The 26,156-nt window shown below is 42.1% G+C and overlaps 1 protein-coding gene across 8 annotated transcripts in view; it reads right to left on the reverse strand.

The window, feature by feature from the left end:
- sorcs2 (sortilin-related VPS10 domain containing receptor 2) overlaps positions 1-22,618 on the reverse strand; it is a 403,210-nt gene extending 380,592 nt beyond the window's left edge. For 4 of the 8 annotated variants that reach the window (XM_074699319.1, XM_074699318.1, XM_074699317.1 and 1 more), the window contains exon 1: positions 22,185-22,617. In XM_074699319.1, coding sequence (XP_074555420.1) covers positions 22,185-22,538 — 354 coding nt within the window. In that variant the 5' untranslated portion in view covers positions 22,539-22,617. Of the gene's footprint in view, positions 1-22,184 lie in introns of all 8 variants that reach the window. The other 4 variants (XM_074699321.1, XM_074699320.1, XM_074699314.1 and 1 more) reach the window with 3 other exon arrangements.
- Positions 22,619-26,156: the final 3,538 nt, after the last annotated feature.

A 26,156-nucleotide genomic window follows, 5' to 3' on the forward strand; every position in this document is an offset into this window, starting at 1 on the left:
CAATAATCCTTTACTAACATTAGTTTAGTGTTACAGTAGTTTCAGTGACAAACTTCACACACTTTGTCATGTTTAAAAGGTCCCATATTCTGCTCCTTTTCTGCAGTTTAATATGGATCATTGATGTCATCATGTAATGGTAGTAACATGTTTTGGTCCAAGCCAATAAATCAAGCACAGCAGCATTGTTTCCAGGCTCTCATAGCCCCTCTGTTCAGAACGCTCTGATTTAGTGGGCGTGACCTTTATATGTAAATGAACCACCACAGATTCCGTCCTGCTCTTCGGCGTCACTGAGAGCGGCGCCACAAGCTCCGAGTGCACAATGTTTAGAAAACAGCAAAGCTCGTTTACTGTAACATTACAGGCTAAAACAACAGGCTAACCGCAGCTAAAGTTAGCATCCTGAAGCTAACACAGAGACAGGGGGGACACTGAGGAAAAGCTCTTACTTCTGCTCCACAGCACACAGCATTTAAAATACTCACATTTCCAGGGTCTGAGGTTGGTTGGTGGATGGTTGGTAATGCGCCTGGATTCAGGACCAGTCTATTGGCTAGCCCTCTGTTGTACTGTCCAAAGCTGGAAAAGCAGTTGGCCGTGAAGTGACTAGCACACACCTGCACAGTTTTACCGAGTGTAGCTGGCACATTTCCCTCATAAATGAATTCTGACCACTTATTCTTGTCTTCTTCTGAGATGGGAAGCTTGTGCATGATGGAACTATGTGGCTGTTTACAGCCAAAAACAGAGCAGTGATGGCTCTTCAACTTCAGCATTCTCCTCCCAGCTGCTGGAAAGATTTCTCTCCAGATGCAGTGAGGGGAGTGGGCGGGGAGGGGGTTCAGGGGTATCAGGCCTGGTGGACCAATCAGGTCAGACTTGCTCTTGATTGGTCCAAAAAGAAAATCGCTGATGTCGGCAAATCCCCAAATTCCAAACAGCTCGTTTTAGGTCAGGATTTTACATTCACAAGCACTACTAAGTACAGGTTTTGTCATTAAATATCACATTTTGTGGGCTGGGAGGAAAGCCAAAGACCCACAAATTTTCACTAAAAGACTTAATAAAGTGATTTTTGCATAATATGGGACCTTCAAGTTAGGTATGAAAGAAGGCATCTGACTTTCATTATTTCAAACACAATAAAATTGAAAAGTTGTTTTTGATTAAATAGTTAACTGTGTAGAATATCACAATATATCACAATATTGTAATATTGTGATATTATCGTAACATAACCCATGTCTGTGATGTGTGTTGTATCGTTAGGTTCTTGCTAATACTCATCCCTAGTACATATTGTTTCTTGTTTCTTCTTTCCTGCAGCTGCAAAAATCATCCTGGTTTATTTTCTCCATCCTTCTAGGTTCATCTCTTTAGCACTGATTTGCATTTTCATATTTCCATAATGTCTAAGTTTTATTCTCCCTTAAAGAAAGTCACATCTCCACACCATCCTCGGGGCTTTCTATCTTTAGAGAGAAGAAATCTGTACCTGAGCAGCTCACATTCACACCTGCACAATACAGCCACATAATTACCTCTTTGGCGTGTATCTGAATGTATTTTTAACCTCTCAGTGGCTGACTGACACCTCGTCCCTTTAAAGGAAATCTGACATCACCTGATGCAGCTGCTGTGACAAGCTGCACTCTAAACAATAACTAAATTAGTCGCTGCTGTGCGTCTGTATTTCTGCTCATAGTCTCATGTCTCTGCTCAATAAAGCTGAAGGAAAAAGGGAAGAGAGGGTGAAAGATACAGACAGAGCTGTGTCTTCTTCATGCGACACATCCACTGCTTTTGACAGGTTTGTTGAACACCATGCGAGTGAACATGCAGAGTAAAGATGAAAAAGCCACAGAGTCGAGTTCCTGCCTCCATCTCTCTCCTCCCTTCTTTCTTTTTCTTTCCTCCCACACTCTCACCCTCTCAGTCACCGGCTCCCCTGACACACCGCTGCTCTAATTGCTATCAACATGACTCACAACCACTTTCTTTTTTTCTTCCCAAGGACGAGAATTATTACTGGCAAGCTTCACATCCGTCAACACATGCTAATTCTCGTTTTACTGCTTCGAGTGGCCTCTGTGTGTGCGTGTTCGTGTGTGTGTGTGTGGAGGTGTGTGTAGGTGTGTGTGAGGTTGGCACAGCAACCGAAGCACGTCACTTCTGGAGAAACTTCGGTTGCAGAGCTGACTTTGAACTGAGGGAAGTTTAAGTTCCAAGACAAACTGCAGCCAGGCGAGAACATCGAACAACTTTTTAAAACATGACTCTCTTAATAAGCAGAAGTGACGGATGTAACGTTAAACTTTAACAACTGTGGGAAACTTTTCTCTGAGATCCTGGAGAGATGGAGTCATACAGATCCTTCACTGCAGGAACATATTTTACAAGTATCTACAAATCCAGGATTTCAATAAGCAAGATCTGATTTGAGTTACACTCTGCAAGAGCATCCTCTCTTTTGCACCAGAAAACAAACCCTTTGACTGATGATGCCCATCACTTTAGGGTTGTAACTAACGGTTATTTTAGTATTTGATTACTCTGACAATTATATTTACGATTAATTGATGAATCAGGGGAAAAGAAGGATGACAATACATAATAGTAAAATTCAAACATGCGCTGTTATTTAAGTTGATGAGTATTGTTTTATTAATGATATATACAAAGAAACAACATATATGAACATAGTTAAACTCATAGACTGTATATAGAGTGGACAGCGTGGCTTCGCCATTTATCATTGTACAGTTTTGAGGCCAAAATTCCCCCGTCACAGGCTCCACCATTGTAGCAGTTTGCAGCCAGAGTCTGCGCAGTAGAGACTGTGAGGGATTCTGGGAGAATCTGAGTGGAGCTGGGTGACAAAAATAATAACTATTCTTTTCTTTCGAGAGTCTAACCACTTCCTGACTCTACCTCCCGACATATTTTACAATCCCTGAATAAAATACACGAGAACGTCAGCTGTCAATCATCATTAAACGTTACGTACAACCTTGTTTTTAACCTCGTTTAACTAATTAAAACGAAACTTTTCAGAAATAAAAGGACTTGAATACAAGTCAGCCAAATAATATCTTCAAATCACCACAACAATCGGACGTGAGAAACATTTCTACGAGGTAAATTAATTTTTTAGAGTTTGACCACAGCCCATCTGGAATGGCTGGAAAGACGGATATTTTAACCAATACTGCAGCCAGCCACCAGGAGGAGCAGTTTTTGTGGAGACCTCACTTCGAGCAGAGCAAGCCCAATTGTTTTTACGGTCTATGGTTAAACTGACCAAATGCAACATTAATTAAGTAAACAAAGTAATATGAATGTATTGTCACTTAAAGAATCAACAGTGTGGGGAAAAGAATAGGAAATAAATTGTTCTGTCATCGGAGTAAGAACTTAGTGGACCAAAAGGGCAAATAAATAAAATTGTGTCCTCAATCTTTTCACCTACTGGTCAAATAGTTCACCCCTTCTGCCCTACCACCATCTGTGGCAGCTAACACTAATGCTAACGTTAGTTTAATGAACTCCTCAAGGATTTCAAACGAGGAGGCGGGTTAATAACAAGACTACATAAGTCCGAAAAGACAGACCATGCATTTCACAACATATAAAAGGAGTCTATGTGGGATTTTGTAGCTACTAGCCTCGCTGCTGAGCTACCCAGCTCGTCGTCAATGAGAGCAACATGTTTGAGTTTTAAGTGCTGGATCATTGCAGTTGTACTGCTGTGCCATGCAAGGTCATTTTTGTCAATTAACGTGCCGTGTGCTTTTACTCAGCGTGGAATACTCCCAAACTCTGAGATTTGTAGGACCAAACGCTTCTCCAGCTCTGCCATTTATCTCATGGTTACTTGTTTCCCTCAACTGCCACCTCAGCCTCTCCTCCGCCACACTGATCTGTTTACAGCCCTGCAGGCCAGGTAGTCTACACTCCAGTCAAGTAGGTGGCGGTTATGCACCTTCAGCTAGTTGGCAAGAACGTTACGTACAACCTTGTTTTTAACGTTGTATAACTAATGAAAATGAAACTTTTCAGAAAAAAAGAGGACTTGAACGAGACAGCCAAATGATATCTTCAAATCACCACAACAATCGGACTAAGAAACATTTCTTAATGAGGAGTATTAATTTTTTAAAGTTTGACCACAGCCCATCTGGAATGGCTGGAAAGACAGATTTTTTGACCTATACTGCAGCCAGCCACCAGGGGGAGCAGTTTTGTGGAGACCTTACTTCGAGCCGAGCAAGCCCAATTGTTTTTACAGTCTATGGTTCTGACGCATTACAGTGCATCGATTATGGAAAATCGTTGTTGACGCTTTTACTAATCGATTTTTATCGATTTTATTGATTTGTGGTTGCAGCCCTACTTCCCTCACATGCATGTCAAACCTGCAGGACGCAGAGGCCAGAAGAATCAAAGCAGCTGCAGGAGCAGTGCCCGTGCATCCACTGTGATGCTGAGACAGAGAGCAGCCATACTAACAAAGTTTGTAATTCACAAGGCCAGCGCACACAGGAATCAGATGCATTTGTTGTATTAGCCAACTGAAGGAAGAACAGATGGTGTCATTATACTTTGGAGGACGGTCAAAACGCCCCTTTTCAAGGTTTCATTTTCTTTTTCTGGTGCCAAAGTCGTGTTAGCAGATCTAAAATTAGAGGATAAAGACTCTCTCACATGTTGGCTTCTCATCCTTTGTATCATAAACACAAATGTTGAAATGTGTGTATGGTTTCTTCAGCCTGTATCTGTTTCTCTGCTCTAACACCAGCTTAAGTCAGAAACTGAAGATACCCTCAGTCCCCGGTGATGGCAGGGTCTGGAGAGAAAGCAGGGACGGCTGAGCGGCGAGGAAGGACGATCCAATCTGTAAACGTGTTCCTGTGAAGGTGAAATACTGGAGGATCCCTGCTGAGGCACATTTCACAACTCTCCCTGGGACTCCATCGGTAGAGCTTTCCCACTGCTCCTATAGTAGCTGCAGGCGGGCGAGAACACATTTCACACCACCCCCTCACACACACACACACACACACATATACAGAGCCTTTTCCTGGAGCCAGATCCACTCAGCCTGTATGTATCTGCATATGTTATCATCAACTGAAAACTTCTTCACTTTGTTTGAGGTATTTTAAGGTCTCATAACATCACTTAGAGAAACTTTAGTGATATGACGAATAAATTTAACTCATTTTTTAAATCTGCAAGGCGTACCGAGGAAGCATCTGATGATTTAAAACACTTGGTGGAGACGCCACAGGAGGATATTTCATTATATCTTCTACACTACTGTACATTATGAGATATTCCCTGTACAGAGTTGAACCCAGGGGCAGTGCTGGGAGCTCAAAGAGTAGATATAAAAATGTCTCATCCTCCAGGGATTTTGATTTTGCTTCAGTTATTCCATGAAAATTACAAAGAATTATTTATGGATAAGGGGAATTTTGTCCTCTTTACACCAGGAGTGTGAAACTTTTGCAAGGGGAGGAGGAACTTTTCAGGAGAGAGTTCATAAGGTGTTCAAAGAGGGTTGTTTTCTTATCAGGACCACACATTTTCCCTAAAAAAGAGACAAATAAGTCATTACTAATACTGACATTTACAGATTCAGATTTCTTTATTCTCTCTCTGAAGCAGGTATTTTGGTCACTAAAGGCTGTGTTGTGCTTTACGCACAAATGTGAAACACGGAAATGATGAGATCTGCGTGAGAGGGGCTTGTATGCTTTTTAACATCTCACGCCGTGTCAAAGAAGTTTGGCTTTGTTTAAACACATTTACATATCTGTCCTGGAGATTTTTCCAGGTTCTTTAACCGATTCCTTTTCTATGCCGAGGGTGACCATAATTTCAAGCCATGAATTATTTGCCACTCTGTTATCTCAGTGATCTCTCTGTGAAGCGTCAAACAGATGCCTGTATTTCTGCACTTTGACCACTTCGGCCATCTTGTCCGTGTTTCTATCTGGCAGGTTAGAAATTTTCGAGTGTGCGCGGCACAGAAGTTTTCTACGTGACATGAACCATGCAAGGCGGCATCGGTGCGAAAATGACATCATTCATCCGCACAAAGCTGCGTGAAGCCTGCAAAAAGTTAAGCATATATCAGCCTGGAGTGCTTAAAGGGGAGTGTTGGTGTAACTGTCCCTGGAACAGGACCACGCCTCAACCACACCTCTTCCAGCACTCTTACATGAATTGAACCCCCCACCCTTTTAATTCTCACGATCACACCCCTCCCTCTTGGTCTCTCTTCCTATATGTCTAGAAAGATGTGTGTCTAATTTTCTTCTACCTGTTGACTCTGTGGTAAAAAGAAGACAAAAGCTAGGGGTCTAATGGTTCACAAAAACAAAATAATATAGGTTTGGTGCACAATTTTGAGGTTTTGGTTCGATATGTTTACAGAAGAGTAATGAGAAAAAAGGTAACATATATATTTTCTTCTACTTTAATCATGCTTGAGGACACATAGTATGAATGGCTAGTGACGAGATTAATGAATGGAAAATTCAAAGTGAGGTAATCCCAAGCTGCCAATTAATGTAACAGTGTTTGGTCCAAAGGTGAATCTAACTTTTTTTGTTTCGAGGTGCACAAAATGAAACGCCATTTTTGCAGGACGAGCTATTTCGCTGAAATTTGTGTTTTGGGGATTAAGACTTTGTGACAGAGCAACTGCACAGGATGCATTGTATTTTTCCTATATGGCCCAGAAACCAGCATGTTTTTTTGTTGTTGTTGTTTTTTTGTTTGTGTTTTGTTTTTTTCCCTGAGTTTGCGCTTAGCACACACTGCTCTCTACAGCCTCTCTCCTGCTCCTCATTGACCCACATAGACATTGAAGCTCGCAGGTAACGACTGTCTGAACGTACAACACAAAACTTAACTCAGGTAGTGATAGCAACAATAATAACACCTAACTAACAATAATAGAGTTAAAACTTGGTTTGTTTTGGGGTAATATGTGGGGAAAGTTGTTGTAAGTCGTTTTAATCTTAAAATAGGTTTCTGTAAAGATAAAGATCCTATCCTGGTCAGTCGAGAGCAATCACAAGGGAGTAAAACATATCAGAGTAATGTGTGGATACATAAAGGTTTGTTCAGAATGTGGTGAATTAATCCTCTGTTTCCTGAATCACTGACTCCTCATCCTGAGCTATTTCCTTCCAGAGCTGAACATGAAACATGGAAGACCTGAGAGCAGAGCGAGGAGAAGCGGCGCTCTGAATTCAGATCAGGACTCCAACCACTGGACGACCCAACAGGATTCCAGTGTTGGTTTCCAGGGCAACACAAAGAGGAACTTTCTACCATGACAGCCAAACGGCGAACACTGAAGGAGAGGCGAACACAGAACGAGAGCGAACACAGGGTTTGTGTTTGTAACAATAAACACACGCTGGGTGTGTTTCTGCTCTGAGACAAAGAGGAGAGAAAGTTTGGAGCATTTCTGAGATGTTCAAACACATGAGGGACTTTCTTCTGAGCCACTGTCTGACAAAGACCTGTTTTGGCTGTTGCTTGGAAACTGGTCCCCCAAGCTTCACCACAGTCACACACACACACGCGCAAACAAACTGAGTCATTTCACCTTTTCCCAGCTGAGAGGACACGTTGGAAGGCAAAGAGGACATCCCTGACTTTTCATGAAGGTTTAAAGATGAATGATGTGACAGCTCTTCAAAAGTGAAGCCAGAATAGGTCATATAGCCTGTCTCTGCATGTTTGCTTCAGAGTGAATCAAGAAATTGTCCTGATGCAGATCGTTCTGACTCAAGGGAACAGGTCAACAAAGCCCACAGTTTGTGTCTAATTTTACACAGTCTGACACTCTTTTTGCAATCAGGGCAACTTGTGACATCACAGGTTGAATAATTAAAATAATGCTAACCCTTTCACCTGGTATCTCCACCCTCATCTTTCAAAGCTTTTTTTGGATTTCCTCCAAGGAGTAGGGACCTCTTGGATGTGGAGATCTCATGTTTACATATAGCTAGATGATATTTGTTCACATCATGCCCTATGTTTTGAGTTATGTTAGCATAAGGCTGTGTTCATGATAGTCCACCATGCAGGAACAGAGCTAGAAGGAGCTCATTTGGATTTAAAGGTGCAGTCAGCAGTCTGGGAGAAAACGAGTGGAGAGGTTGTTGATAAACAAATTTAGACCCGCCTCTCCTTTCATACCCCACCCCTGGCTCCACACCCGAAAGATGATGGACATGCATCGTCATGGAAACGACCGTAGAAACTGCGTAGCTAGACCAGCAAACACTCAAGGGTCAGTTTGCTATAATACATGAAGCCGTATTTATTGCTTTGAAAGTAGTAGTAGTGTATTGAGTTTTAGTAGTATTGTAGCATAATATATTGTAATATTCAGATATTAAAATATTTTCTGATTTTCAAAGACGTGCGATGCTCCACAATAGAAAGGCCCAGGTTGTTGAGCTTGCCTTTGAAAGATACTTGACCCGCAGATGTACGACAGAATGGGAGGACGCTGTCCTCAGGAGATTTAGCTACAACACTCGCCGGCCTCAGCTGTTTTAAGGTATTTCTATCTGTAGCTCACTACTATTGTTTGGGTTTCGTGGTTCTTTGATTGTTGATTGGTGTTTGATGTTCACTCACAGTCGTGTGTGCACCGGAGGGAGAGAAAAGAGAGGGAGGGACATGGCTTTCATTGTGGTACAGTGCCTTGTATATGTGAATTAGAACTTTACACAATGGTTATGAAACCAGGGATGAACAAGAATTTGTGCTAAGGTAAGGTACTAAGGTGCTAAGGTAACCCTGACTCGTCAGACAACAGGTGCCACAACTCGACTGCCATAATTGATAACACCACAACAACAGTACATTTTGGCAGATTAGACAATAAGATGAATGCCTGACAGCTGTTACTGTTATGTGAAGCACCACAAAGCTAATCTTGCTTACCTGTCCAACAGAAAGACGGCGACATCCGCGTCCGTTTTCAGCTCTGTTAAATCACAGAGTTCCCTCCACCGTTGGAAAGCCACACCAATGTTGACCCGGGTCTTCCCTCTAAAATGGTCATTGACCTTCTTTTTACTGTTATACTCTTCTGTCCTTTTTCTTTTGGGCTGTTTTTCGGCCATTGCTACTGTTGGTATTGCACTGTTTTCTTACGCTAACTGTGCATGCTACGCAACATACTACTCCCCCTTCCCCCTCTATCTGATCGCCGCATGAGTAAGATCCGCGCCATTTACCTGCTGAAATTCAGAGCCAAGGCTGTGTGTTGAAACCGGACTTTTTTTCAACATGCTGTCAGTGATGATATCTTGTGGATGGACAGGAGAAATACAGCGATTTTGACGAATAGTGCAGATTAGACGATCGCTGACTACACCTTTAAAGAGACACATAGACCAAAAATAGAATGTAGAGACGAGACAGCTGTTTGTTGTTGGTTTATCCTCTGGTGCTTGATTTAAAGAGTGGTTAAACTGAAACATAAAGCGAATGCTTCACTTCGACAGCAGGGGACTGTGTTTAATGGTTGAAAAACAGTTTGATATGAAAGCTTTAAAGCTTGAGTATTTTCTGTAGTGCTGTACGATTTGGAAAATTTGTGCGACTGGGGTGATTTAGATGATACTGAGATTTTTGATTATAGTGAATAATAATATGAGGCTACACACTTTGCTTTAGAGGAAGATGCAGAGATTATTGGTTGTTGTGAAATAGTGGTAGCCCCCTGTCCATCTTAACACTTAATGACAAACATTCACAACTTTCCAACTGAGACAAACTCTGCATCTACCTGGCATCGGTAAACACTCATTAGACCAAAAAACGACTTCATCATCACAGCTCCATGGAGTTTCTCGAGGTCTTGTTCACACAGAAACCGTGGCACTGAAACAGGAAACACAAGCTACTGCCAAGAGTCGGAGAGTGGTCCCACGCCAAGAGAGAGGGTCTGGATGAAGATCTGATCAACGGATGAGCTCAATCATACCCACAACTTTAGACTTTAGTTAACTTAAGAGAGTTAGCTCGCTGTTCTTTTCTGTGCCCACAGATCAGACACTGATGTGTATATTTAGCTTTAGTCAGGACTTTTGAAGCTTCACTGTGATGTGTTTGTGGATCAGATTCAAGTTTTCAGAGTTTGCTGTCCCACTGACAAGCTTCTGGGGTCTTTATGTTCAGATTAAATCAAACATTTTCAAGATTGTATGATGTTTAAAAGCCTTTAATTGGAGAAACAGTGATGCTCAAAGAAAGAAACAAAAGCTCTAACTCTCTCCTGAATCAGTGATGAACTGGGAAGGCAGAGAAAACGAATGGGAAATAAATGTATCCCAGGTGATCAGCTACCTTAATTTTAACACAAACTACTGAATATGCAAGGTGCAGGAGAGAAAATCTGCCTCAATGTTTGCTTTTTCTGCTAAAAACAGACTAAAGAATAATCTTTAAAGCAATCCAGTTTTAGTTTTGTAAACAGCGACCCTGTGAAGTTCCTCCAGTCTCAGGCTGTGTTTGTGTTTTTTATTAGAGGGGATGTTCACAGAGAAGCTGCTGCAGGAGCGCTTCGGTCCCCAGAGACGTTCAGCTGTAAAATATGCATTTCCAACACCGACTTGACACAAGATCACAGTGATAAATCAATCACTGGATCTATGACAGGAAGTAAAGAGCCCTGATGTTGTGGAGAGATTCTCTGCTGTGCAGGAATATGTCGTGGTTTTGTGCGAGTGCTGAAGAGTACTTTATAATTTGGAGACACAGCAGGAGCTGGATTAAAAAGAGAAGAGGAGACAGCACAAACAAGGCCGATGATTTACGGTGTGGGTTTTGGAGTGTCTTCTTAAGCAGGATGAACGAGGACAGACAAGATAAATGAGGAGAAAGGCTCCCCTCACATGTGCAAACAATTTTCCAGCGCAGAACAACCAGGGGCCAAATGAACTGTCTGCTCAGTATGTGAAGCGTGAACAAATGCCTTTCACATTAAGTCAGGACCCTGGAGACCCAGATAGTCGGTGTGTGTGTGTGTGTGACTGCAGAGAGGGAGGCAGCAGGCTCTATTGTTACAGATTGAATGTGTGTGCATGTGAGTGTGTGTGTGTGTGTGTGTGTGTGTGTGTGTGTGTGTGTGTGTGTGCACCTGCATGAGGCATGATTTCCCATGCAAACAAAGGCCAGTACCTGATTATAAAACATTATGGTCCCCCTTTAAATACTCAATTTAAATTCACCCGGTGCTGTGTTTAGATTAGATGTATGCTGCAGGCGGATAATCCTTCGACCTAATTGTCTGATGTGATGCTCACGATCTGAAACCGGAGGGGATGGTGTGCAGGCGGAGGAGGGTAAAAGGTTGTAACGCCAAATATTCTTTACAAATGGAAAGAAAAACGAGTGTAAAGAACCTCCAACGCCATGACGGAGAGGTGGAGACGGATACATCCAGACTGATGAGGTCAAAACAAAAACAGGGTTCATTCAAAGCGTCAGCAGCATTGTGGAGCTTCACAAACACAGACATGGGGGATGAATACAGTAAAGATGTTGTGAAGCTGAGCTGGAGTTCAGGCTGACAGAAAACAAAGGGTGGGGCAGGTCATAATTCTGGTTGTCAACTTCAGCTCAACTCAACTTTAACTTCATTATCCCCTGAAGAGAAATTTGCTTTGCTGGTGGCCAGGAAAAAACACAAGAACACAGAAAACACAATCAAATCAAGACAACACACTGAAATGGACATGTGCACAGATACCACAAAGGATAAGGATAACTGGAGGCAGCACCATCATCACAAACAAAGGCACAACAATGATCACCTTCCACGACATTAATTTAGTGGTATGATGGCTTCTGATATGAATACATTTTTGATCCTGTTAGATTTAGCTTTTGGAAGTCTAAATTTCCTGCAAGAGGGTTGGATCTCAAACTCTGCATGGAGAGGATGATCAGGGCACTGCATAATGTCCTGAGTCTTAGATAGCACCCTCCTGCAAACGATTTTAGGCAGGTCAGGTAGTGCGATACCAATAATCCTACCAACAACTTTAATGTGTCCCAACTTCTTTTTGTTGCCAAACCACTCCAAAGTGGTTGAGTCTGCGGAGGATGTGCAGTCGCTGCTGTGTTTTTGTGCAAGCAATGTTCTTATATTCGTTAAAAGCCAGCTTGTTGTCAACAACCACCCCAAGTTACTTAAAAGTGTTGACAGAGCACCAACGAAGAAGAAACAGCATCGGAATCAACCCAAACCTCAGAAGAAGACTCAGATCAGCTTCAGCACAAACCATATTGGAGGAGATTTTTTTTTTCTGCAAAGTGATGTGATATGAAATGATAAGACACCTTATGATCCCATCAGATTTGCTGCCATGTGCTACGATCATTGACAGTATAAAACATGGATGAAGTCTCAATAACATCACGTATTTTTTCTCATACAGAGTTTGAAGTCTACCATGGACATGAGCTGTATTGGAAATACTGCACCGATCTGGCCGATCGATCTGTGCCGATTTCCTTAATTTTGGGAGATGGGTGATCTCTGCTCAGTGATGGGTGATTGGCCCATTCTTACATATGAAACTGATCTTATATACAACTGGGAAGGTCTGACAGCCAGCCATTGTTGCTTTTTGCTTTGTGACCCCAAACTCAGGACACTTTATTGGTTGTCAAAGCTAATACATAGATTTTATTGTTTCTAAGTATTGTACACTGATTTTCAATAAAATCATTGAAGGTAAATGGTATCAGTTATAAAAAATAAAAATAAAAATTAGTATCTGCCCAAATAGGTATCCGCAGGTCAGGCTTTTCAAAGATCAATTGGCCAGAAAATTCTGATCGGTGCACCCCTAACTCATAAGTTTGATAGCTAAGAAAATAGTGATCGATGAAAAATCCTCCCCCATTCAGTGTGTGCTGACAGAGAAATGATTTACCCAGACAAAAATCATGTTTAGAACCAGGCTGTAAACTTGTAAAAAAAAGCAGACATGGCACCTCGAATAAGATGTTAGCATTTAGCTCAAAGCAACTGAGGAGCTAGCACCTGAAATACACACCTTATGCAGGAGGCTACAGTCCTCACTGGAACAGTCACTCCTGGATATTTGCTGCATGTGTTTAACTGATCTCTCCTCCCCACACTGGCCTGTGCAGTAAACACCAAGCATGCCCCAAAACTTTATTTAAAAAAACGACTCAAAGCAAAGCTGCATACAAAAACAAATGAGTAACTTCAACTCATGTTGTTGTTGTGAGTCAGCTTATTTCAAGTCCTGCTGCCGAGCACAAATCCACGTCAACAGCCCAGGAAAGGAGCCCGGTCACTACACAATCAGCAGATCCAGCCTCTGACTCCCTCAGCTGTTGTCACGCATACTAATCCAGTTATTAAATATGAATATGAAGCTCCAACCATGTTGTTTCAGCCCTATTAATGTCCTCCATGTAACGTTAAGCTGTTTGGTTTTATAATGGGCTGTTGTCTTCCAGCAAGGTCACACCCACTAATCCACACACACACACACACACATTAACACACACACACATTGTGGATGCAGAGATTTAAATGCACTTTCATGTTGTTTTTGTGCTCTAAATCCTCGAACATTCATGAGTCCATAAATCCAGAGTTCTTCTACATTAATTTATTCTCACCCAGGAGGGCTCTTAAACCGGGAAGTGGCAGGATTTACCCACAATTCCCTGAAGGGGGCAGCGGGTGGGGTGAGAGTTTGGAGTGTCAGCGGCTCTTTTGCCGCTCATTAATCACTTAGGCTACTGTGGGACAGGCCTGCAGGGACCAGAACACACACACACACACACTTGCAAATTTAAAGAAAGTGTGTGCAGTGTACAATCTGTCCCAGCACGAAACAATCGATACACACAAAATGGACAAACAGTATTAAATGTTGGAGCTGTTTCCTCGCAGATACAGTTTCACATACTGGACAAACACACACACACACACACACACACACACACACACACACAGAGCCACAGAGAGGAGACAGAAATAGAGGAACACGGCTCAGAGTCCCTCAGGCTGGTCAACAACTCAGAAAGAGACGGGCACAAAAGAGAGCTTTCAGCAGCAGATCTCTCTCCATTCAGAGAGCCGCTCTCTCGTCTCCTCGCAGGATGTCGTTTTTATTCCTGTCCAGCTGAATAATAGCCATGCGTGCCTTTTATCAAACCTGACTTTTGGGTCACATCCTGAAACCTGTAATCTTTAAATCAGCTGCACAAACTCTGCATGTTTAATCCCCCCCTGAGAAGGATTTCTGAGCGGTGTTTGAAGAGACTCTGATGACATAACTGTTTGTTGACAACTGAGGATCCCAGAGGAGAAACACAGTCAGACAGTTTGAAATCCTGCTGAAAGCGGATACACACTTGTATTAATACCACTCAGCCTGAGAAAGTAGTTAAATGTTTTTTTTTAATGGTGTTTCAGAGGGAGTTTATCAAACCAGATTACCTCTGTTTGATTCATCAAGGAAGATCAACTGAACACGGTTTACTTTCAAAGGTTTGTAACACAAACAGTGGGCTGAATCTGTTTCAGTATCATTTGTTGGATTTCTGGAAAACAAAGTTTACTATTTAGTAAATGTAGGTCTGGCCACTTAACATAAGAGGGAACAGACAGAGGACACTGCTGGGTTATGGAGAGATTATGCAGAATGCAGCTCATAAAGAGAGTGACCCATACTGAGGTCCAAAAGTCAAGCTGTTTTTGCATTTTCAGATTCAATTTGGACTTTTCTTTAGAGAGAATTGATATTCTGTTATTTTATGGCTGTTTCAAAGACCAATTCAACAAAAACAACTTTACTAACATATATCTTTTGGCTTCTTTATTTTCTGTCTTCCCTTGTCAGCATTTGCCCTAAAGGCTGAGCACTGTATCAGATGTAAGCATTGAGAGAACAATGCATTTTTTATTGCAGCAAAAGATAAGTAGATATGATTCATTACTGTCAGTGACCATCACCAGCCCTCCCTGCAGGATATACTATCAAATCAAACTTTATTTACTCCCTGATGTGAGCTGAGGAGGGCAGTGCAACACCACAGTGCAAAAGAAAGAAAAAATGTGATGAATAAGACAAGGGTAGACAAACAGGGAAGACAAAAACTAGGCAGCATTAGCATTATTAATTTAGGATAGAAGTACAGGTGCTGTGGTGTTCTGAGAACCATTAAGAAAGTAGAGACTGGAGAAAACCCAGCATCACCAGAGATGTAGGGTCCCAATGAAATTTAATAACTTCTTATTGCAAAAAATTAATGTCAGTTATCATTAGGGAAGGGCGAGTACTGATATCGGGTATCAGGCTGATACCAGCCTTTTTTTCGTGGTCTCTGTACTCCTGAAAGCTGCTGATACCAGCAGGCGATACTCAAGGCAGAAAAGTCTCACATCCAGCAAGTCCTCCTTGCCAGTAGTTGACGCTACTTGCCGCAGTAGGGAGAGTTAACAGTTAACCTGTTCAAATTCTGACAGTTCTTGTTTTATTTTTTTATTTTTTGGTTAATTTATTTTTAAAAAATTGTAAACTCAGAGAGAGTTGTTTGTGTTGTAATTTTGGATTTAGTGTCAGAGTGACTGCGCTGTCTTTGATCAAAATGATCTGTCAATGTTTATTTGAATTTTATGCATAAAAAGTACAGTTAAGCTGCGTTTCCACCAAGCAGTCCGGGTCGGTTCAGTACGATTTGGGACGGTTTAGGACAGTTAAGTCTGATCCTGTTTGCGTTTCCACAGCAACATGTGCCCTCTCGTGGTGGGCGGCGTGTAAGCCAGATGCCGGAAGCCACAGCTAGTAAACAATAGCGCGACGCCGTAGAAGCTTACCCCGCTATCAAATCCAACAAAGAAGAAAACGCGACACAGTAAACAAAGAGCACGGATGAAAGACATGCAGCATTTCGTCCTCTCTGTGATTTTCATGTTACTCTCTGTCACAAAGTGCAATCAAGCTTCGTTTCAGAGAAGTCTGTGTGCCGCCAGGAGAAATGCAGCCACTGTCAGGGTAAGTGACGATTCTTTTGACCAATCAACGGTCTGCAGTGTGTTGCTCCACCTTCCGAGAGCGGATCGGTTTAGTCTGGCACCCATACGAAAGGGTCCCAAAAAAGTGGGACGGCTCGTCTCGGTTTTTAGGGATCCGTCCCGGGATGAGTCAGTGGAAACGCCGCTAAAAGCGCACCGTACCGAGACGAACCGACCCGGACTGCTCGGTGGAAACGCGGCTTTAGTATCAGTACTCGGTATTGGTGATTACTCATGAGGTAGCACTCGTACTGGTATTGAACATCCTAAGTTACAATCTCTCCATGATGTCATGTGTGGCAGCGTTATAACGCCAAAACTCTGCTAGAGTGGCGCTGGCTTGACTTACTGGTTAAGCCATATGCCCAAATAGCAGGTGGCCCGTAGAGCACTTTTCACTAACAAACCAAATCTCTTGACACAAATGATGAGAACCAAGTCTAAGTTGCAAGCTTCATTTGACGTGAGCGGCTGGCGGCTAGAAAAGACAAAATGAGCCAAAGAAAACGCAGTAACATCTTGTACATTTCCAGCTCAGTCCTTGCTCTGACCATTGTCCTGTCCTCTTCATATACAGGTGCAAAAGCCCCAAACTATAACTTTAAAAAAAGAACTATGCAATTAAACTCCATTCACATGTGAAGATGCAGAAAATCAAAGAGCCATGCACACATCTCTCTCTCCTGCTCCTCAAGCTTTCACCTCCTCACTCACTCACTCACTCAGGAGTTGTGTTTTGAGTTTGGTATTGAGTGGGCGAGGAAACTTAGTGCGGTATTCCTGAAAATAAGCGGGTACAGTGATACAGTCCTCCTGATTCTCGGGATCTCTCTTCTTCTTCTGTGTCTATTGTAAACTGGCTTATACCTGCATTTCTGCAATCAGCTGGCCTGGGCTGTGAAGCATGTTAGATCATAAAAAGTAGAAAACTATTTCATATCTTCTTCTCAGGTCTACAAACCTCATCCTCTACCTGAGGCTGTAAACTTCAACTTCCAATCGTAAGCACATTTATTTATTCCATGTACTTTTATTTATCTGTTTACTTTGAATATCCAAGGTCCTACACTCACACCCTCTCTGCACTGTGAGGTCTCCTCTCCATAACCTGAGGCAGATTCTTCAATGCCCCCATCGTTTGATAAAACCTGCTTCAGGGACAGTGGAGAGAGCACAAGAGTTTCTCACAATAACAGAGTTTTTACCACAAAGCCGAAGGAAAGATTCATCCTCCTGTCAAAACACTGAACCCTAAACAGTGATGGAAACTGTCAGAGACAGACGCTCGGTTATTGCAGGGATAGAGCAATGATGTGAAGATTATAGCCTGAGATAAATTTATGTTTTCAGGAGAAAAAACACATCATAAAGAAAGATTTCACTCTTTAACTCCCCTGAGCTGCTGACCCTCTCATCAGCAGCATCCTTTAAAACCTTAAATATCAAAATACCTAAAATGAGGGAGGAAGGAGAGCATCTTCCCACTCCTCATCAATCTGCACAGTGCTCATAACTGTCCCTTCAGGGGGAACTGAACGGCACCATTTGTCTGTGTTTATTAGCCTGAGATGGACCGCGTCTGTGTGACCTTTCAGAGAACATACCAACACCAAACTAACAGAAGGTGAGTCCGGCTCCAGTCTTTGACTGACAGACTGTTCGAGGACCTGCCATCTTCATTAAATGAAAGAGGAGGTTCAGATGAAGAAGTTCATCAAGAGAAAGGGCAGAGACCACCAGCTGAATGTCATCTTTTTATATCTTAAATGCCAAAGAAGCAGAAAACTTCATGTTATTGGTTAAGAGAGGTGTCCTGTGCACATGACATTTGTCATGTGTTTAGGTTTCTTGTGTTGCATCAAACTACACTCACTTCCAGACAGATGAGTGGCAAACACAAGTGTATCTTCTTTTTAAGATGTCATAATTGGAAATAAGTGACTTCTTCATTTTAGCTGTTACTTTAAGCCTGTGTCAGGAACTTTTAGGTTGATTTGAAAATCTAAATTCCTCCAGGCACCAGATCTGAAGCAAGGTTATAATAGTTATGGATTTGTCATTATAGTTAAGTTTTAGTTAGTTTTGACATTTTATTTTCCATTAAAGTTTAGTTTTAATTAGTTTTAGAGCAGGCATTCTAGTTTTTATTTAGTTTTTATTTTTTCAACAAGGTTTAGTTTTAGTTTAGTTTTTCATACCTTATTAACCAGGTGCAGGATTCAAAAAGGTCAGAGTAAATATTTTGTCAGACTGTTTATTTTCAAGTCCAACATAGTGCTCACTGCTCAGCCAATGCTGATACTGAACTGTTGGCTGCTGCCTTAAACATATGAAAATGATATAAACTTAGTATAAAAAATATAAGCATAAATTATATATAATAATGTTGACATAAACTACATAAAAATAATATAAACATAAATTATAAAAAAAACAATATATGAGCTTCAATAAATAAAAACTTGAACTCTGTAACAATTAAACTATTATAGTTGCTTGATTCATTGCTCCACTACGTTTTGTAGCAGCACAACACACAGCAAGTTAGTGCAGTAAACAAGCTCATCCCTATACGCCACTATAATGGTGCTGTGCGACACTGACAACTGCCGAAAACTGTCATAAAATTGGTTGGGAAAATGTGTCGGATTCATTTAAATCCTAAAGGCTATTAATATTGTCAAAAACTATAACTAAGGGAATTTTGTCTATCATTTTAGTTAGTTTCAGTTAGTTTTGTGAACACAAGATATAGTTTTAGTTTACTTATCGTTTTTGTTTTCTTTTCTAGTTTTTATTAGTTTGAGTTAACTGCAATGTATTTTAAATTTTAGTTTTCGTTTTTAGTTTCATTTTAGTTAACTATTACAACCTTGATCTGAAGTTCAAGTTTAGTTATTAACTTCCTCCTTCCTAGGAGTTGGAGATTTTCCATGCTGGGCATGAACCCAGCATTGTAAGGTTATATAATGAAGAATAAATATGTCAAATTGAAAAAATCATACTTAATTATTTAAAAAATGTATATCTTTTTACCACATAAACACAAAAAGGTACTGAAAATTGGTACCGTTGAGTACCGGTTCCGACTGCCAGATACCAGGCACCGGTACCATATCGTTTCAAATGTGAAAAGTATCCATCCCTGGTAAAGGCAGCCATGACACTATCCTGGAGATGCAAGCCTAGGTAAAGGAGACTTCTCTGTCTGCAGACAGCAACCCGCTGCTTTGGTGGAGAGACATAGGTTGCAACAGGTACCTGCAACTCTCAAAGCTGGCCTGTAAATACCTGCATGTACCAGGAACGTCTGTTCCCTCTGAGCCAGTGTTCTTGTCGTGGGCAATATTGTAAACAAAAAAAAGAGCCACTCTTCATCCCAATCAAGTTGATAGACTTGCTTTTCTGGCAAGTTATCTCAGAAATCTAGATGGGTTGTTCAGCTTGACTATCGGCTTGACTTTTACCTTGTTTTCATTTTTGAGCTGTCCGAGCTCCCCCCGTTAGACAGGTTGAGAAAGGAAAGAAACGAAAACTAGGTTGTGCTGTGGCGTTTAAGGGGAGCTGGTGGAGGACTTCAAATTTACTCAATTAATTATGGGTCATTCAAAATTCGTTGGATTTTTTTTTAATTTTTTGAAAAGTGACAGCCCTACCACGTACCTCTTAATAAATACCTCACCTTGTTGTGTTGTATCCAGTAAAAAGTTGTCTTGAATAAAGAAACTTAAGTGTTAAATGGAAATTATCACTGTTGGTCTCGCTGGTGTACAGGATGCCACTTAAAAGGTATTAGAGTGAGTCTAAGTGAGGTTGATTCATCATTTATTAAGTGAAGACCAGCTCTAACTATCACATTCAACTTGTCAGTATCCGCCTGGTTTATGCAAACAAAAGGTCAAAGCATCTGGGATAGTCCAGGGTTTAAGATGGCTGTCTCATGTCTGACAAGTATCTCCAAAAGAAACTGAACTATGCTGGTTTCAATGAGCACTGGCATGACTTTAATATAAAATGTCTCAGAGTCTTCTTGAGCCATTGCTGACATCATTTTTCACCATGCACCTAAATTCGGCTCTGTCCGTGTGAACCTCTTGTTAGAAGAAAACCAGGATTCAGAAGTCCCCAGAAATCAACATCCAGCTTCAGCTGCATCAAAAGCTCAGCATGGTAAATGTGCAAATATTATATTTTTCCTACAAACTGGTGATATGTGTGCAGAACAGCATGCGGGTGCAGATGCATGACCACATGGTGCATGAATCCTGGTTTTTGGCTGTGAAAACCTGGTCATATATCTGGGTATAATGAATCCAACAAACCACAAAAGCAAAGCAGCGTGGGCGTGAAGAAAAAAACAGCAGCATATAATGTGGAAATATTTTTATGCTTCTAATAGCAACACCAACTATGAGATGTCGATCACAATGCAGGAAACACCCACTCAGAGGCTCCACGTCTTGTTTGTCAAAGATGCATCCAAAAATAATCTTTTTAAAAAACTAAAAAGTGCAGAATATGACAGGTAGGAACTCCTTGCAGAGGTAGTTACAGGATCATATTTTAAGATTAACATCTCAAGCTTCTGAAACTGAACTTTTTCTACATTTCACTGCTGTCTCAACCTCACACTGAGGAAGGAAGATCTTTAATCAGCTCTGAATTCAATCTCTCTTTCATCAATAGACCAATAACTTGAACAACACCAGCAAATGCCACTGCTTAGATTATTTACTATCCAATTTTCACTGAACTCCATCAAACCCGATCCTAACAGATCTGCTCGCTGTGACACAGACACATTATTTCTCTCTTGTGTTGTTTCTCCTCTGCCAGAGCCGCCTGCAGCCACGGCCAGTAAAAACAGCAATGTGTTACCCTAACAGAAAGCCTCTGAATGCAAGTGATGTCCCCACCAGACACCACCATTCAAACAGCCGCCCACCCCCCTGCTTCTGTCAATAGCAATCACAAAGACTGCTCCTGTTTACACAGAGAGCTGAGCTCACTTGACCTGGCCCTGAGGACAATTCACTATAATATTTATACAGTCAGCTCACTTTATAGAGTTTAATCTCTAATCAAAGGTTCAAATACACATATTATTCCTTTAGTATTGTCTGAGGACTGAAAAAAAAGATTCCAGGAAATATTTTGTTCCATTTTGTTTCCTTTGACAGTCCTCCTGAATCCCTGAGGGACTCTTTTTTTTGTAAAACATCTGTCTGAAGTCTACTTTGGTGCCACTATTCCAGCAGAGCTGACAGATGAGGCATAACAAGAAGACTACATTCACTCTCCTATGAGCCACCGCACTGCATTTCAAAGCACGAATAAACAAGGCTCTGCAAAATTCATGGACAAAAAGGCTCCATCAATATTTCAGTCATGGCTTTGTGTGACTAAATCACGCACAGTGGCTGTCTGCTTAGTGGGCGCTCCTCGTCTCCACGCTGCGCTGCTCCGTGCGCTCACAGGCGCGTCCTTGGACTCCTCCTGCATGTTAACACACAGCGCGGTTACCACATGACTGCTTGTTATTGTGGTTCTCAAAGTGGGGTCAGGGGACCTTCCCCGGGTCACTAATTGACCATTAAAAGGGTTCAATGAGTCAGACAAAGCCTGTGTTAATTAAACTGCTATTAAATATGAGGGGAAGCGCAAACAAAGGAGCTTTTCACCACAAGTTTCCCTCTGCGCGGCGCGTGCAAACACCCAATAACAAAGATGCTCGTAAACCTGAGCCTCGGTGTGATGTCATGGCAGTCTGAGGCGGAACTGGGAACATCTGTGTGCTGGGAAACGCTCAAGAACTCCTGATCTCTCAACAAAGCCCGGAGCCTGACAGCATCAAGCGCGCACCAGCTGGACCACCTGGATGCGTAAAAACCTCCGCGAGCCTCCCCCTCTGTGCAGCCAGCTCAGGGAGGAGGACTAGTTTCTGGTGATGTGCGCTGGGGCTGGGGTGATGGATGGAGAAAGGTGACAAAGGAGGTGTGAGGAGAGGTTGGTGCACGAACCAGCAGGTCGTGACGGGACGGGACGGGGAGGACGGGGATCGGCTACTTACGCTGCTGTTCTCTCCTGTCCAGTGGACCATCGCCTGGTTGTGGGTCGCATCCCCTTTGAGCACGAAGGAACTGCTGAGCAGAGACATTTGTTTATCCCGGGACAGAGCCCTCCTGAAGCGGGGTGAGCTCTCCGCGCCGACGGCTTCCTCGTCAACATCCGTCGGTAAGCCCGGCGGGGAGCCTCCGCCACCGCCGCCCATGTCAAACGCTCGGTCCTCCACGCCGCGCCGGGTTAAAGCTCCGCTGTCACAGCGCGCGGGTCCCAGCAGTGCCATCCAGGCCGAGGTGGTCAGCAGAAAGACGCAGAGGTGCGCAGGAGAGGAGAGCGGGGTTTCGGGGTGCACAGATGCCATGCTTTGCGCCGTAGTAGCGCTCGAAACGCGGAGACTGATGGAGAGTGCTGATGCTCGTGGAAGATAGAGAGGTGAATACTGTACGCCGAGAGAGAGGGTGAGGGAGGGAGAGAGGAAGGGAGGCGAGTAGAGCGGAGGCAAACAGTGGGGACAACGTGGACGCGTCTCGGGGTCCACAGCACGGCGCAGTGGTGCCATCTGTTGGCGCGCAGCTGCAGCAGCTCACCCTCATGTGTCTCCACATGATGAATTAACATTCTAAATATGACACATGACGTGTTTCAGAGATTCATTTAGAGAGTCTGCCTCTGTTGTTCTTGCGGCTCTGAGGAGCCTGCAGATTACACAGGCTTACAGCTCCTCTCTTTGGGACAGACAGGGAGGCAGAGACAGGAGCATCAAACCAAAGGAGATGACTGAGTGTTTTAGAGGAATTAACAGATATTTGGAGACATAATTCCTCTGTATTATAATCATCCTCGGTTAATTCTCTGATTTAGTCCTGCTGATCAAAATTTATTACAATTTTCTGCTGACATGTTTATTTCGGTGTTGATCAACTTCATGAGTTTCCCTTTAGTAATGATGGTGCTATGAGTAGAGAGGATTTTAGATCAAAATTAAAGGTTGGTATAAAGATTATGGCCTTGAGTTGTGCTGAAATGATGATAGTTCAGTTGAATTATTTTTCAATTGAAAATTAAACATGAATTTGCTCTATATTTCAACTACACAACTAATCCACACACCAGAGTGTGCTGATATTTTAGTGTATTTGTTGTAGTTTGCAGACTCTTTGCAGTTTATTTAAGAAGGAAAAATAATGAATCAAAGGAAAATGTTTATTTTATGTAGAAGATCATGTGGTCTCATCTAAGAGCTGAAATTCAAGTTCAATAATACAAAGTTCATAAATATAAAAGGGTCAGTAAGTTAAATGACAACTAAATGAAAGTATTAACAATCTGAAGAACTGTGGGATCACTTTGGGTGCTGTTCTAAGATTAACAGAAGCCTGCAATTCCTCAAGTGTCCACTTGAGGCCAGCTCAAAAAGCCTGATGATCCCTGTTTAGCCCAAATTAAAATGTCCATTTTACACCAAAATATTTTTTGTGTTCAAATATTACAAGTTAAAACTGCATAGTTGGGTGAATTTTTATTGTTTTTAACCATTTTTGTTTAAAAATTATGCATGATTAGACTTTGTTAGGATATGGCAGAGTATGACTAAAGACTGGCCTCAATTCTCCTACTTTCTTACCTGTTCAGGAGTAAGTTAAAGTCAGGGTTTTGAATTTAGTGACTACAATTTTTGGTTCAAAATGTTCTCAGAAACCAACAGGTGATGCCACTGAGACTACGTTTTCATTATATATGACAAAAATTATACTAGGTCACATATCCTAGGTCGCAAAGTAGCAATGATCTCTGTGCCACATGGTCGCTGTGCGGTGGGTCTGGGTCTTTAAGGCCCCGTTTACACAACGACATTTCATCTAAAAACGCAGTGAAAACGCAGTGAAAACGCGGTGAAAATAATCTGCGTTTACATGGAAACACTAATGGACAAAAAAGGCTGTAGTAAGCATGCCAGGTCTGTAGATGGTGCTATAACTGTCTTGTACAGAAGCCGCTTTTGGGAGATCTCCACAGTAGTGGAGTTGAGCCGTTCATCTGGTGTATTGGGGAATACTAAGTTAAAAAGTGGAGCAACAGATGCTCATTTTGTATAAAGACAGTCAGCAGATAGAGCAGATTAAGCAGATTGAGCAGCACAAGCACAACACAGTAGTTCGCAACGATCGTAACAACAGTACTGTTGTCCTGTTGAATGCTCGCGCACGAGGCAGAGTGTGACGTCATCGTTTCCACTAAAAATGGCGGCTTACTGTTTACACGGCAACGGTGTCGGGAGCGTTTCAAAAAAGTCTCACTCTGGAGGCCGTTTTCAAAAGTTTGCATTTTAGGTCGGCTGAAACACTGTTGCTGTGTAAACACGCGTTTCACCCTAAAACTGTTGTCATGTAAACGCCCCCTAACTTAGAAATTAGAAAACCACAGTTCACACTAAAAACCACCATGACAAAAACTACAGTCCATTAACACAGCCTCAAACACAGGATACAAACAACCATGCAATGCCTGTTTATGCCGAGCTGCTGTGATTTGCCAGTTATATCCAAGCTAATCCTGATTGGCTGTTTCATCCAGCTCAGGTTTGGTTTTCTGGCCTATCAGAGAGACGAGGCTTTCTGGAGCAGGGAGCCTTAAAGAGACAGCAGCTAAAACAAAGCATTTCAGACAGAGGCGGAAATGAGGGTTTTCTAAAACACCAGTGAGAAGAAAAGGGAAACATGAGTTTGTTTGGTTGAACAGCAGGGCTGAATGAAACATAAGGAAACAACAGCTCCGACTCTGGAGAGTGAGTCACTGAGGAGTCGTACGCTTAAGTTCTTAGTCCTCATCTGTTCAGCAAGAGGAACAATGACCTGAGCCCTGAGGATAATTTATAAACCCTTCAGGTCAGCAGTCAATCAGCTCAGAGGCCGTCGCTGCTGAAATCCTCTCTGGATTTGTTTTTGTTTCAACTTTTAAATTAATTCTTGAATTTTTAATTTGATCTTTGCTCCCAATTTAAGAGATAAGAACTATCAGAAGACCTGAGGCAGTCCAATCCTTCCCTAAAAGAGACACCAAAGCTGGAGAACATTTGCATGCTGTCGGCTTGCTTGTCCTGCTCACTGGCTGCATGCTGGTGACCAGCTGGCTGAGAGGTCAAAGGTCACACACTAAGTAATGGCTCTCCTGCGAGAGCGTCCTCGATCCAATTATAGTAAGAGGCTGGATTAACTCCTGACTCCACGGCTCAGGACTGGTTGGGGCCAAACAATGAAGATTTACTTTTACTTAATGAGGACATTAAACTGTGCCCACAAAACAGCATCACGGCTGTCAGAGTGTTTACAGGGAGCTGCCAAGTTTTTTTTAAAGGTTTCAATCAACAAAATGTTTAGAATCAAAGCCTGACTGGTCTAACAGGTGGTTTTAGAAGAATCAAACATTTAATATTCAGGGAGAAAATGATCTTAAATCTCACTCTTTCTCTCTTCCAATCATTCCTTGTTCCATAAATTAGATAAAAGATATTCTTTTTTTTCTACTTCTCACTTAGTCATGACTCTTACCATGTAATTCAAGGGTCAACGAATCAAAATGCATCAACAACTGACATTTTTACCAAATTATTTGACCAAAGTTTTTACAAGTCCTTTTTCAAAAAGTTTTTCGTTGTGTTTTTCTAACATTGCTTTAACATTTAAACACCGAAACTTTGTTCGAAACCAGGGCATCTCTTGATTCAAACCAGAAGTTCATTCTTATTGTCATGATGATCACTTCCTGTTAGTGTTTGTGCTCAGGTAAAGTGTTCCTGTACTCACGTCACTGTGTTTCAGGAAATTAAATTTCCTCTGTCTGCTCATGTTCTAGGACTCTAACAGTGTGATTAGTGTTTGAGTGAGTGGAGTGACGTTTTATCTCTGGGTAGCAGCAAGGAGGAGGAGGAGGAGGAGGAGGAGGAGGAGGAGGCGAGGACAACACTGAGCAACTTTTGTTT

The sequence above is a fragment of the Halichoeres trimaculatus genome, unplaced genomic scaffold (assembly GCF_033239565.1).
Source record: "Halichoeres trimaculatus isolate MK-OKI-2021-1 unplaced genomic scaffold, fHalTri1.1 fHalTri1_scaffold_22, whole genome shotgun sequence".
In the NCBI taxonomy this organism is placed as follows: Eukaryota; Metazoa; Chordata; class Actinopteri; order Labriformes; family Labridae; genus Halichoeres; species Halichoeres trimaculatus.